The sequence below is a fragment of the Engraulis encrasicolus genome, chromosome 17 (genome assembly GCF_034702125.1).
Source record: "Engraulis encrasicolus isolate BLACKSEA-1 chromosome 17, IST_EnEncr_1.0, whole genome shotgun sequence".
NCBI classification, from domain to species: domain Eukaryota; kingdom Metazoa; phylum Chordata; class Actinopteri; order Clupeiformes; family Engraulidae; genus Engraulis; species Engraulis encrasicolus.
The window spans coordinates 29,697,158-29,711,162 of record NC_085873.1 but is presented as its reverse complement, the minus strand read 5'-3'; the positions used below and the strand labels follow the sequence as shown (position 1 = coordinate 29,711,162).

Sequence of the window (14,005 nt, the reverse complement as noted above, 5' to 3'; positions counted from 1 at the left end):
AAAGATATACAGTGCACATACAAAAATGTAAAATGTAGGCACACATATAAATACACACACACAACCTTACACACACAAACTTGCACAGACAAGACAAGGTTTAAAATGATGTATTATATTCCAGAGCTGCAGAGTGTTTGGTAGCTCTTCACATGACTACAAGGAGAGGGAGAGTAGTTAGGAGGACCTAAAGGGATATACAGGTAAGTCATGAAGTACACACACTACTTTGCACTAACGTTCACTAGGTACACACTAGTTTGCACTAATGGTCATTAGATACACACTACTTTCGGTACACACTACTTTGCACAAATGGTTTCACTACTACGCTTTGTCTTACCTGGGACAGCATGTATACAGGGAGCTACAAATAATAAAATGAAAGTAAAAGTTAAACAGAATGTGTTTCGTTTAATGTTATGCACTTAAAAAGAAAGATGTTATGCGCTTCAAAAGAGAATAGCTTGAAGGTGTTTGAAGGAGTGATGTTATCATGAACATGACATGACACCGATCAAACATAGCAATGATATTGTAAGGAAAAGGAGGAGTGTTGATCCACCTGGGTTCGAACTCAGGCCTCCTGGCGATCAAAGATATGCTCTGACAGTTACACCAAAGAGACAGGCTCATTGACATGACAGTCAGAGCACACCCACAACCCTAATGATGGTCAGGAGTTGAAGTATCCAAGGAACTCTTCCAAATAGTTAAACTAGCTTTGTTACACGGCTAAATCATTAAAATGTTAAAAACGGCAACATGTTTTGGCCAAGGTTTGGCCTTCATCAGCCAGGGCAGAGTCAATAGAGTCAATAAAACCAAAGAGCACCTTCGGACTAGTATACCAAATTGGGCTAACACCGCAGCCCTCCAAATTGAACCTTTTGTTCAGTCCTAGTCACTTCCATGATGATAGTAACTGCTAGCCGGGGTCATAGTAATGTTTACAGGGGTTGGACAAAATATCTGAGACACCTGTCATTTTAGTGTGGGAAGTTTCATGGCTGAAGTGGACCAGCCTGTTGGCCAATCTTCATTAATGGCACATTGCACCAGTAAAGTGAAGTGTGAAGGTTCAATTAGCAGGGTAGGAGCACAGTTTTGCTCAAAATTTTGCAATGCACACAACATTATGGGTGACTGTCAGAGTTCAAAAGGAGAAATTCTTGGTACGTGTGTAGCTGTTCCATCTTTGACCGAGACAGCAAGTCTTTTTGATGTATCAAAAGCCACAGCATCCAAGGTAATGTCTGCATACCACCAAGAAGAATGAACCACATCCAACATGATTAACCGTGGATGCAAGAGGAACAAAATGACACTAAAATGACAGGTGTCTCAGATATTTTGTCTGACCCCTCCCTGTATGTTCATAGGCGTTGAGATAGAGATGCAGCAAACACCCAGTGAGACGCATATGGTAATGACCGCAGTCAGAAACACAAGTGTTTACATCATAAATGTTCATGATGTGTGAAATGTCATGAATACAGTATGAAGGGCTCATGTCACACTTAGGTACATACAGTATGGCACCTCCAAATTAAGTGCAACCCAATCTTTCACTTCTGCACTGGTGCTTTGTGTTTCAACGCACAGGGGCATTTTTTGTGGGTTGCGACTCACACCATCAAATAAAGTGCTTTTGTCTATATGAAAAGTGCTGCGACACCTTCTAATACTACAACTAATCCAGGGATTAACCTGCCTCTATCAGATGCCTATGTATGCTACAGGTCAAAGGTTCAATCAATCAGCCAGACCACTCATTCCTCTGACTTGTGCTAGGAACACATGCGTACGAATAGCCTATGCAATGCAAAGCACAACTCAGTCCTTTGAGGGAAGTGAGCAGAAGTGAAGAGGGGTTAAGAAGAGCGAAGCAACAAAAAAAAGTAGACAGAAGTTCAATCTCATGAAAATGAGGAATGAATTTCACCAGTGGTGGCCACTCAAATCAACAACAAAAAGGTTTCAATCGACTTGGTTCATCTTCAGTTACGACCTGTTGACTGTTGAGCTTCCCAAGTAGCGGAGTTTCAGTCACGTGACCAGGAGGACACACCAGAAGAAGATGCAACTAACAGGGGGCGGTACAGCCTCCCAGGGGGCGTTGGGGAGCTTTAGGGGGGCGTTGAGAAGGATACAGCTGAAAGGGGGCTCTGCTTAGTTGCCATTGGGGAGCATTAATCTGTTTATTTTAATACTAAGGGGGGCGTTGTCAGGCTTATCATGAGGTCAAGGGGGCGTTGGGAGGGTTGTGATGAGGCCAAGCGGACATTTGTTCAAAAAAGGTTAAGAACCACTGCTGCTCTAAAGCATATGGCTATGGGGTACTCTATCTCAACTCACTTTGTAAGAATAATTTCAGTAATGAATGAGTGAATGAATGAATGAATGAATAAATGAATGAATGAATGAATGAATGAATGAATGAATGAATGAATGAATGAATGAATGAATGAATGAATGAATGATTTATTTTTTCACACCATTATTTTGACTTTCAATTTCATGTCATGGAGAGAAGGGTCCCCAAGTGATGCGAAAGCTTATAAGCCAAGGCCCAACGGTGCAGTAAGTAGAGAGGTATCATCTGAAGAAATACGTTTTAACTAGGCGACATGCTGCTGTGTGCTGTGGCTCGCACCTTGGCCCAGGAGTCTCTGGCCTTGTATCTCCTGTTGCGTATCCATCGCCTGCGACGGACACACGAGTTCCACTTCTTATCTCTGGTGTAGGTGGCCGGGAAATCTATGGCGTACGTCCAGCCCTGTAAAGAACCATAACCACGCAGACGCAGACGCAGACGCAGACGCACACACACAGACACACAGACACAGACACACAGACACACACACACACACACACACACACACACACACACACACACACACACACACACACACACACACACACACACACACACACACACAGACACAGACACACACACACACGAGGGGGGTGGGATCCATTGGAGCTGGTTATTGACAGAAATTGCTAGGCCCAGAATGGCCTACTACACCCCTACACACAATACAGTCAAATATAAACAAATGTAAATAGTAATAAATACATGCATTTATATAGAATGATTCAGTTAAATGTAAATTAATATTAAATAATAAATATTGCACATTGTAAAACATGCTATAATGTATGTATATAATGTATGATCTCCTTTAAATGTGCCCTCTATGTGTAATTCCCTAGTGCAGTCATGTGACAAAATATTAAACTTTTTCAGGAACAAATATTTCATAAACAGGAACAAAATACCATTCAAAACAATCTTTTATCAGCATAATCACTTCCTTTTAACTTTGGTCTGAGCCAAAGCATTAGGAATTAAACTTTGCCCAGAGATCAGAGTACAATTCAAGTATTCAGCTCAAGCATTCACTTCAATTCAGTATTCAATTGAAGTATTTAAGACTCTTTAGCCCAATATATAATGCAATACCAGTGCATAAATGCCAATCTTATTTCTTTACGGGACAAAAGAAAATGCTTTTTTCCCCTTGGCAAATTGTCAAAGCACAGTCCACTGTATGTAGTACTGTATGTGGGATTTTAATTCAAATGTCACATTACATTTAGCTCACACAGTCAAACGTGCAAAACTCAACAATTCAAGAACTCATCCTTTTACACTTCTCCCACACTACCCAGTTGATAGTCAAAATAAATAACAGAAACTCTGTGATGTGATGATAACTAATTCTAATACAGGTACACCGTACCACATACGTACTGGCATGGGCATACTACTGTTACACAGCACTAACAGGCCATACCACACACTGGCATGGGCATACTACACAGCACTAATAGGCCATACCACACACTGGCATGTTTGCCCATAGGGACAGGGCAGTGGTGTAGTCTACTTTTTTTGTAGTGAGAATACTGAGTATTTGGGCAGCCATAGGGCGCAGTGGTTCCCAAACTAGGGGTCAGTCCCCTCGGGGGCCGTGAAGGAAAGAGATGTTTCAGAGGCGGATTTACAGCCGCAATTACCGAACGATTATTGATTGTGATATCGTCATGTTAAACTCCAAGGCTTCCATGACGAGTCACCATTGATTAAATGTGGCTGTGCTATTCTAAACATTGAACAATGAATTTTGAGTGGGTATACAGAACAGTTAGCTATTTTAGGTGGGTATAGTGAGCCCCAACCTTTCCTGGTGGGGTATACTGCGTATACCTGCGTATCACATACCTGTAGACTACACCACTGGGCCTGAGCCGTTTCCCAACCATTTCCTGTCTTCACTGTATTTTCCCTATCACAATAAAGGCTAAAAAGGCTTTAGAGACGCTCACCCCTTCGTCTCTGGGCCACGCACATAGAGTAAGACATCTTCCACTCCAAAACAAGCAAAAAAAAGAACAATAACTCCTGCCTAGTAACCCTAATCCCAAATACCTTCCGTGGCCATGCAACCAGTTCCTGTCCTGCCACTCTGCACTTTCCAATCACAATAAAGCCTAATAAGCCCCCAGTCCCCCCAAACAAAGAAGAAGCCTGAAACTCACCCCTGTGCCTCTCTGAAATTTCACACACATATGGTACGTAAACTCTTACAATATAATCAATAACTTAATTATAATTTTACTGTTTGGTTTACTTGATTCATTTATTATTACTCGTATTATTACTATTATTTACTTTAATTTATTATAGGCTACTTCATGATATACTTCATGAAGTTAGACTTTATTTGACTACTTATTTTTGGTTACTTCTATAGGTCCGCTTCAAACTACAGTGTTGTTGCTCCACCCACAATTTCATTGCCTTCATTGACAATGACAATAAACTCCTTGAATCTTGAATAATCAATCACTCATCCCTACCCGCCCATAACACTGTACATAACCGTGTCACTCACCCCTTTGTCGGTGGGCTCTCCTCCGAAGTTCTCGTCGATGTACCAGTCGGCCTCCCACTCCCAGTTGGCTGAGGGCAGCTGGAAGCCGTCCAGGGGCCGGTGCTGCAGGCCCGTCACGTCGCTCCACTGCCAGCGGTCACTCGGCAACAGCCGCTCCGAGAAGCTATCCACGGGGTTCCACCTCTGTGTGTCATATGGCAGGGCTGGGCAATTAGTTTGGCCCAAGGGCCGCATTGGGTTTAGAATATTGACCGACCGAGCAGCCGATGTCGCAGATGACTTGCTCATGTCAATAATAAGAATGCCATCTCATTCATCCACTCTTATAGGCAAAGATGGGCAGTATAAAATAGAGTGCATTTGAAGAGTTCAGATGCAAAACCCCCTAAGTGCCTTTTCAGAAAATAATCTTAATTCATTTTTATTTAATTCAAAGCTATCAAAATTGCATATTTTTTATTTTATTTATGTAATATAACTATTTATATGTATTATCAAGTACATGAATGTAAACCAAACCAACAAAGGGGTTCTCTAAAAATACAGAAGTGCAGGTCTTCAGAAATGGAGTTAGGGGGTTTTGCATCTGAACTCTTCATTTTAACATCATTAGTATACTACACACATAAAATCTGTATATTATCTGTTGACTTGCCAGGGATAGTTGAGATGACAGATATTTTGGGGAAATTACGGAAAAAACACACTGAGATTTAAGCACAAGGGTGACAAAAAAACAGAGTGATAGGTGGTAGCCAATGCTGTTTTCCAATGTTCTGTTACATTTATTTGGAGGAGCATCCTTGTCCAAGTCGGCAGCCACAAAATGATTTGTAGGCTATACGCATGAGGAACCAGGAAAGGAAACCTGGATTTTTATGTTCACAGACCGATCATACACTGATCATTCAGCACCCTTCAGCAGAGATCTTATCAATGGCCAAAGGAAGTCACAGAGACAGACATAATTCCATTATCTCATTAATGGGCAAAACATACACACACACACACGTGCGCGCGCTCGTGCACACACACACACACACACACACACACACACACACACACACACACACACACACACACACACACACACACACACACACACACACACACACACACACACACACACACACACACACACACACACACACACACACTCTTGTAGGTCTCCTGGTAATGGATGGGCAGATTGCTGGATACGTGTGCACGCACATGTGCGCACGCGCGCGCATACACACACACACGCTGTTGGATGCACAAACACACACACAAAATACCCCCACAACCACACACACACACACACAAAATACCCCCACAACCACACACACACACACACACACACACACACACACACACACACACACACACACACACACACACACACACACACACACACACACACACACACACACACACACACCAGCATCTAGCCAGAGCACACACACCTGGTTCTCGAAGGCGTCCTCCTGGTAGCGAATGGGCAGGTCGCTGGCGTGCACGTTCAGGTAGATGTTGTGGTCACAGGCGATGCCCCAGCAGCACTGGCGCACGGCCGTCACCCGCTTGAACTCCATGGCGGCATCGCGACACTGGTCCCACTGCTGGGCGGCCGTGGACAGGCTGTAGACGCGGCCGTACACGTCCACCGCCCACAGCAGAGAGCTAGGCATGGCCAGGCCTGCAGGCAGGGGGAACACGCAACAGACACAGTTCAGTTTAGTTACGCTTATTTGATCGGGACAGATACATCACATGTAGGTTGCATAACAGCCAAACAGCAAGCATCATACTGTAGCATTTATAGCCAAAAGCTAAATTCCAATGGCCGTCCCTAGAAGGGCTTTTAAAACAATACACTAGCAGTAGCAGCAATAAATAAACCAATGAGACAATATTGTCATAAAAAACAGCCTATTCACTCATTCAGTCCGATCATCCATCCTTGAAATCTATCAATCATATTTAAAATTGGTGTTTGTTGTTTATTCATCCATCCATCCATCTCATGCACAGTGCTTAATTTCCTTCACCCATTTCATGATGTTTTTTAGTGTAACTTCATGTATCAACATGCAACATTATGTACTTACACTGTACATAACTAATCTATTACATGCTTTGTTACACTGTACCTAATAAGCCCCTTTAAGCCTAAAGCATATGCAAAAAATGCCTGCTGAATGCCTAAGCCCTTTTAGGGAAAGAGTGCACTCAGCCTATAAAAACCTAAATATCTGCTCCGAAGCACATAAAAACATGAAATAAGTTGCATTTAAAAGCAAGGACCCTCCTCAGGCTGTGTTCATTCAGATCTAACATACCCACATTTTTATATAAAAACTCAAATCTCAATAGCTTGAATGCAGTGTCTATGTTGCTCCAGGCACCTAGGTCAGTCCACTGTAAGTACGCAGCAGTGGAGGTATTCCAGTGGAGGTATTGCGCCTTTGGATTTGATGCCTGATGAGTGTGTAGGTGCAACAGCAAAAGCTAGACATACCCAGGACTGGGGGCACACACAACAGACACATAGGCCTAGCTGACATGCTGTACCATAGTCTATAGCCTACAGGGCAGGCATTGCCCATGAGGACCCATGTCCGAATCCAACCAGGGTCATTTTCCATCTCTCTCCCATCTCTCTCTCTCTCTCTCTCTCTCTCTCTCTCTCTCTCTCTCTCTCTCTCTCTCTCTCTCTCTCTCTCTCTCTCTCTCTCTCTCTCTCTCTCTCTCTCTCTCTCTCCAGTAGTCCCCTTTGTTTGTGCCATCTGTGCCAATTTGATCCAAGTGGTAACAACAGAAGTGGCATCCTCTTCCAAGCACAACCATAACAACATCAGCAACAAGTACCACCATATGGTTGTTCTACCACTGAATATTCTATTCACATACCTACTCTGAAACTGATGAACCCAGTGCAGGCTTATGGAGACACTATGGTTGAACTGGCAAGATGTGCAAGACACAGACACCAGTATCCAATAAGGATCACTGGGCTGGGCTGATGCACTGTCAGTTGGAGACGTAAATAGGACCTGACTAGAAAGCCAACAACAGGTAAAGACTACGCAGTTTGTACACGACACTGAAGTGGGTTGGCTTGAAAGCGTGTTCTGCTCGACTACAATAAATGAAGGACGTTGGCTTCGTGTAACTGCCGCAATGATGAATGCTTCATGCCGCATGTGTGTCACGTCTTTGACAGCGCTAGTACCACACCTAACATTAGCTGACTGGATGCCGAATAGGCCATACATAGCCTGTATTGAATGTAGCCTACTGATGTAAACACCGGGGTTTACAGAACCTCTTGCGATCAGACTGAATCAGATAGAGCTCTAGGTAACATCGAACACCCTGACTTTCCTTCCACACCTTGGTATACACATTCTCCCATGCATTTTGCAGAAGCACAACAATAATAATAGGTGCGCATAATATTCTACTACATCACTGATTGACTGCAAGTTGTCTCTTTCCACTGCCAGCGCCAGCATTCACCAAATGCAAGTTGTCGTCGGTGAGAACACTGAATCACACATAAGATGCACTCAGAACATGATAGGCCTACCTGCGATCAAAACAAAACATGCGTCAAAACGTTTGAATGAATCAAGTGAACTGCCGTGTGTTAGCTGTCTTGGCTTTGCTAGTGAGGTAAACATCAGATTGACGTAGCTAAGCCGTTGCCTAAAGCTGTGACAGCAGTTGCGGTGATAAATAAGGAAACCTACCTTTCACTTGTTCCTGTCATACGATAAGAAATAGGTAGTTTAGTTTGAACGTGCACAGCTAGTCATTTAGACTGGCAAGTGCATTTATCCCCGTCCTCGTCTTATCATGCCACCTGACATAACACAACACTAATCCGAAGCAGGAAGTAGTGCATATGAAGTTGCTGTGGGAGTGAACGCGAGACAGCAGACAACGTTGCTCTTTTCATCCAGCATGTGGCGCCATTGCGCAAAACACTCCCCTAATTAGAGAGTCGCAAAAGAGAGTAACATTATATACTATGTGTAATAGAAGCCATATTTGGACAGTAGCAATGTTCAGAACACATCTGTTGACAAAAGCAGTCAAATAATGTATCTCTAATAGGAGCTATAACGCTGCTAATATATTCTCGACGCAAACCAATGAAAATGTCAGACGGAATGGTGACGTCATTAGACACGTAAAGCCGAGGCACTAGAAAGTGTAAAAAATAGTTGTAAATTGCTAAGGACTTGAAATTCATTCTTCTATTCAATATTCCAATTATATTATTTGAACAGGGAAATCAAACAATAAACATCGTTTTTACAACACCGTCATCAGGAAGGGTATGCACCGTCCCTCCTTATTAAACCGAATCGCCCCTCTTAACTTTCTACGTGTTCTGAAGATCTGCTTCCTAGGCTACACTCGAAGAACTCGGTTTCTCAATGGCGGCCTAGGGGAAAGTCCCCGGACTCGTGGCAGAAATGTCCTGCTTGGCAGCAGTTCTCGCCGTGGTTGCGTGTGTCAAGCCAAGATTCTGACTTCAGAAGAGCTTGTAGCAGTCGCGGCGAGTTTGTCAACTCCAGAGTAATGCAGGTGTAGAAAATAAATCACCAGAACGGGGCTCATTCTCAGAATGCAATTTTCTTTCTTTCCCCCACTGAGAAAGAAAGAGCTGCACTTTAAAGCACAATGCAATAATTTGGACAGAAGAAGCAGTGATATAAGGTGAACTTTCAATCCAAAAAAGTCATTAGGCCGCCTCTTCATTTGCGTGCCTCTGTCCTCACTGTGGACTGTAAAGTTTATATTGGACATTCATCTACCATGCAAAACACAAATGTGATAGGCCTAAAAACAACACTTCTTTTCAAACCAATCTTTGAAACAGACAAAACCTCCTCTTGTGCAGCAAGGTTTTCCCCCCCAGATAAATCACATTTGTAGTTGGAAATGTGAATGTATCGATGCCCAATAAAATTGACTTCCCAAGTTGACTACAGCACAGAGGAGAGAGGAGAGGACACTCGTTTGGAGAATTGACTTCCATAGACTACATAGGGTACCCTTCTGGACCCCATTTAATGCAGAGGGCCAGGTTATTGTTGAAAAAGTGGTGCCAAATGGACAGGTTATTACTATGGATGTATTCATTTCCAATTTCTAGTGCAGAGGTTTGAAGCTGGTGTCGATAGTTAAAATATGTATCTAATCATTTCCCATTCAGCTTCATGCATCCTCTTGACTCCAAATAATGCAATGTTCGACCCATATCTAGGCAATTCTACAATATTCCGTCTGAAAGAGGATGCATGAAGCTGTGGAATATGGCTAGCCTATATTAATAAATTTAACCAGAATTTCTTGAAGGCCCATCCTCCTTCAGTCTTCTGCCTCAATCTAATCCTTCATTATATCGCCTAAGTGGAAAAAGTGAAAGTGTATGACTTACACATTTTTGTCTGTGGTGTGGTCCATGGAAAGCTATCATCCATCTGCAGGTTTTCTGCCTGACCTCATCGATATGTCCTTGAGCAAGATATGTAACCCCAAATTGCTCCTGCTGGCAGGATGGTACCCTGCATGGCAGCCACTTCCACCGCTGTGTGGATGTGAGTGTGGATGGGTGAATGTGAGGCATACAATGTCAAGTGCTCTTGAGTGCTCGAAGGAGTGGAAAGGAGGTATATAAATGCAATCCATTTACCATTTAACTTATTCTTATGGGACAGGGTTGCTAGAGGAACCATTTGCTCAGGGGGGCGCTGTAGCCCAATATACTAATATGCCATACCACTATGGGTAACATTAGGGCCATTCAATGAAATCTGTGCCTTGTATGTCAGAGTGAAATTATGCCTTTAAAGATGGCGCAAAATAGCTCTAAAATATGGCTTGTATATCCTAATGAATTAACATGTGGATACATATTGAAGTAAAAAAAACTTGAAAGAAAAATATCTTCAAACATTCAAAACTTTTAAAAAGATACCCTGAATACTGGAAAACATGCATTTCATGCCTACCCCAATGTGAAAACACAAGCTTTTTGTGTAATTCCATATCCTAGATTTGCATTTTAAACATTTTACATTTTAAACATGAGAATTTGATCAGGTTTTATTAAAAATAAACATTCTGCCATTCTGAAGGACATGGGAAGATCATGTTCTCTGATGATCTGGTCAATATTTTTTGACAAAACAGTCACTGAAGCCAAGGGTGGCCACTCTTGGTACTCAGTGCTGTACCTGTTACCTAAATAATGTCCCTGAATTTTTTTGTTGATTTAAAAAAACTTTGTAAATCACAACAATGCGCAAATTGATTTTTTGCAGTGTCGGTTTGAATGCAGCCTTTGTTAATTCCCAACCTTACCCCGTCTCTCTCTTTCTACTGTTTACGGATTTCTCTCAGCTGTCTTAATCAAATAATAAAGGCACCAAAGGTCCAACAAATGTATAAAAGAACCAACTGCATCGCAATACAATACATAAATAAAAATAGATTGGAATCAAAACATAGCTAAAACAACTTTGCTAGTATCCTATAAATTGTCATAATTGAATAAAAACGTCATGAGTCCAGTGAGCCATGAGTATACCTTTATTTTAAACAAAGTGTCATTGTACATTCAAAATATGGTTCTTTGTCCAAATACACAGTCTCATTCTGTCCCAGGATGTGCATATGGAGGTTCAAAATGATACTTGAAAAATAACTGAATAAAATTGTGAAAAGCTCTCCAGGGTGCATTTTTTTAATTAATAATAATAAAAAAAACATAAAATGTGATGAATATAACACAACATTTGCAACAGGTGAGAAAAACAACAGTGGTCCAACAAAACGAAATAAAACCATTCCCCATACATTTTTCCAAAACAAACAAAATATGCGTTTCCAACTCTTGTCATATGCACCGTCATGGCTAGAGGGGTGGGGGGTGGTGTGGTGGGGTGGTATTTACTGTAAAAGGAAGTCACTGAGGTTAAGAATGCACATCAGTTTTCAGGAATGGATGAGAACAGCGTGAAGTCAGCCGTAGGAAAGCCAGCCAAAACTGCTTGTAACTACAGGTAGGCAACAAGTCACTTCACAAAAAAACACCTTTATTGCTTTATTCCCATAAACCAGGACACAAACAAACTATCTTCACAATACACATATCTCTGGCCAGAGCAAATCCTTGCAAGAGGAATCACCAAGAACACTCACAGACCAATATGTATAGATATTTCGGTAACACTTTACTTGATGCCGGTGTCATATTATGTTTGTGACATGGACATAATGTTTTTGACACGTGCATAACTGTGCCATGACACTATTATGACATTGTAATGACATGCATATGACACCGTCGTCAAGTCAAGTGTTACCGATATTTCATGTGAGGACACAACCTGAATGTAGTGCACACCCAGTGAAAGGAAAAAAGGGTTAAGTGTGAAAAAATACACATACAAACACTACAGTACCAGAATGGTAGCTATCCATACAGAAAACATTCATTCAGCATTCGTCAGCAAATTAAAATAAAAATAAAAGAAAGAACATAATGGACGATTAAAGTATTCTCAGGCATTCAAGGTTCAACAACACATCAATTTAAAAACACAACAGCAATACTCTTTATTTTCAAATAAAAACGCACTTTGTCTTTAAAAGGAAAGGCTGGTGCCAGGACTCTTACAATATTCACACTAATTCGGCGTCAAAATAGAGTTCTATAGATTATTAAATTATATCTAAAATATAATATATGTATAAATATAGCCCCATCCCTTAATGGACATGGTGATGGCACAAAACACAGTTAAAATAATCTTGTGTGACGTTTGTTCCCCCCCAAAAAACATAAAATTCCACAACTGCAAACTTATTATGTTGGAGGCAGGGTCAACTTCAGGTGAACCTTATGCCAGATTCCAACCCCTTTCTTCCACCAGTCTCTCCATCCATCCATCCATCCATCCATCCATCCATCCATCCATCCATCCATCCATCCATCCATCCATCTATGCAGCCAGCCATTCATCCATCCATCCATCCATCCATTTCCAACCCCCTCCCCCTTTCCAATCCCAATTTCCCTGATGTCCGTTGTTTAAAAAAGCAACATGTAAAAACCAGAATGCAACAGAGTGGATAAAAGAGCGGGACTGTTGCGTTTAGGCGATCAGTTGGAGGGGGGAAGGGGGTGGGGGGGGTGGTGGGTTGGGGATGTAGGGGGCCACCTCCATGTCCCCTATTGGCCCGGTCCGACCCAACCCTGCCCCCCTGGCCCAGGCAAGGGAGGGGGGAGAGGAGGGGAGGAAAGGCAGGACCGCGTGGGACACGTCGAATGCTCAGAGGGACGGCTCTAGACCACAGGTGCCGATCTGTCATTGGTTACTGTAGGCCGTAGTTTGACAGTAGCGAAAGGGTTCCCTCCACTGGTAAGAAAAAATGAAGGGGGAGAAGGGGAGAGAGAGCAAGAGAGAGAGAGAGAGAGGGGAGAGAGAGAGAGAGAGAGGGGAGAGAGAGAGAGGGAGAGAGAGAGAGAGAGAGGGGAGAGAGAGAGAGAGAGAGGGGAGAGAGGGAGAGAGAGTTATTTACATTTGTAAATGATATTTAACCTTCTTAACCGCATTTTCACTTTTAAAAGTACTATGTGTTTGATTTGATAATGGTCATTGATTGATTACTGTTTGGCAATGTTTGTTTGCCATTCAAGTCCTTAAAGTCACTGAACTGAGCTCTGGACTGAGAGAGGACACAGATTTTCAGTGAATGAAAGTTAGGTTACAAAGCAATACTTAGCCTGGTAATCGCGACTGCAAGTCTCAACACTTTAGTCTGGCCAGGCCCAGACCATCTACAACATTTCTCTGTGGGAGATGCAGGTCATGAAATATTGCTGTATGCTACTGGTTGAAGCTTAAATCGGTTAGACCAGCAGTTCTCAACCTGTTTTGAATAAACGCCCCCTGGACCTCATCCCTTTTACAGGGAACTTGACATGTTGTGTAGATGGTTTGTCTGGCCAGATTTGAAGTTGCAAAGAGACTTTCAGTTGTGATAGCCAGGCTAAGCAATGCTGCCCTTTAGACCAATAACAGTAAACTAACTAACTA

General features: G+C 42.4%; 2 protein-coding genes across 2 annotated transcripts in view; both read right to left on the bottom strand.

Annotated features, from left to right (window-relative positions):
• Nucleotides 1–8,767, bottom strand: part of tecpr1a (tectonin beta-propeller repeat containing 1a) — a 52,508-nt gene extending 43,741 nt beyond the window's left edge. The window contains exons 1-4 of the mRNA XM_063220590.1: nt 8,639–8,767; nt 6,350–6,582; nt 4,905–5,087; nt 2,657–2,779 (exon numbers count right to left, since the gene is read on the bottom strand). Coding sequence (XP_063076660.1) covers nt 2,657–2,779; nt 4,905–5,087; nt 6,350–6,574 — 531 coding nt within the window. The 5' untranslated portion in view covers nt 6,575–6,582; nt 8,639–8,767. The remainder of the gene's footprint in view (nt 1–2,656; nt 2,780–4,904; nt 5,088–6,349; nt 6,583–8,638) is intronic.
• Nucleotides 8,768–11,476: 2,709 nt separating this feature from the next.
• The window catches only part of baiap2l1a (BAR/IMD domain containing adaptor protein 2 like 1a), a 65,711-nt gene continuing 63,182 nt past the window's right edge, over nt 11,477–14,005 (bottom strand). The window contains exon 14 of the mRNA XM_063220588.1: nt 11,477–13,324. Within this exon, the coding sequence (XP_063076658.1) occupies nt 13,252–13,324 (73 nt within the window). The 3' untranslated portion in view covers nt 11,477–13,251. The remainder of the gene's footprint in view (nt 13,325–14,005) is intronic.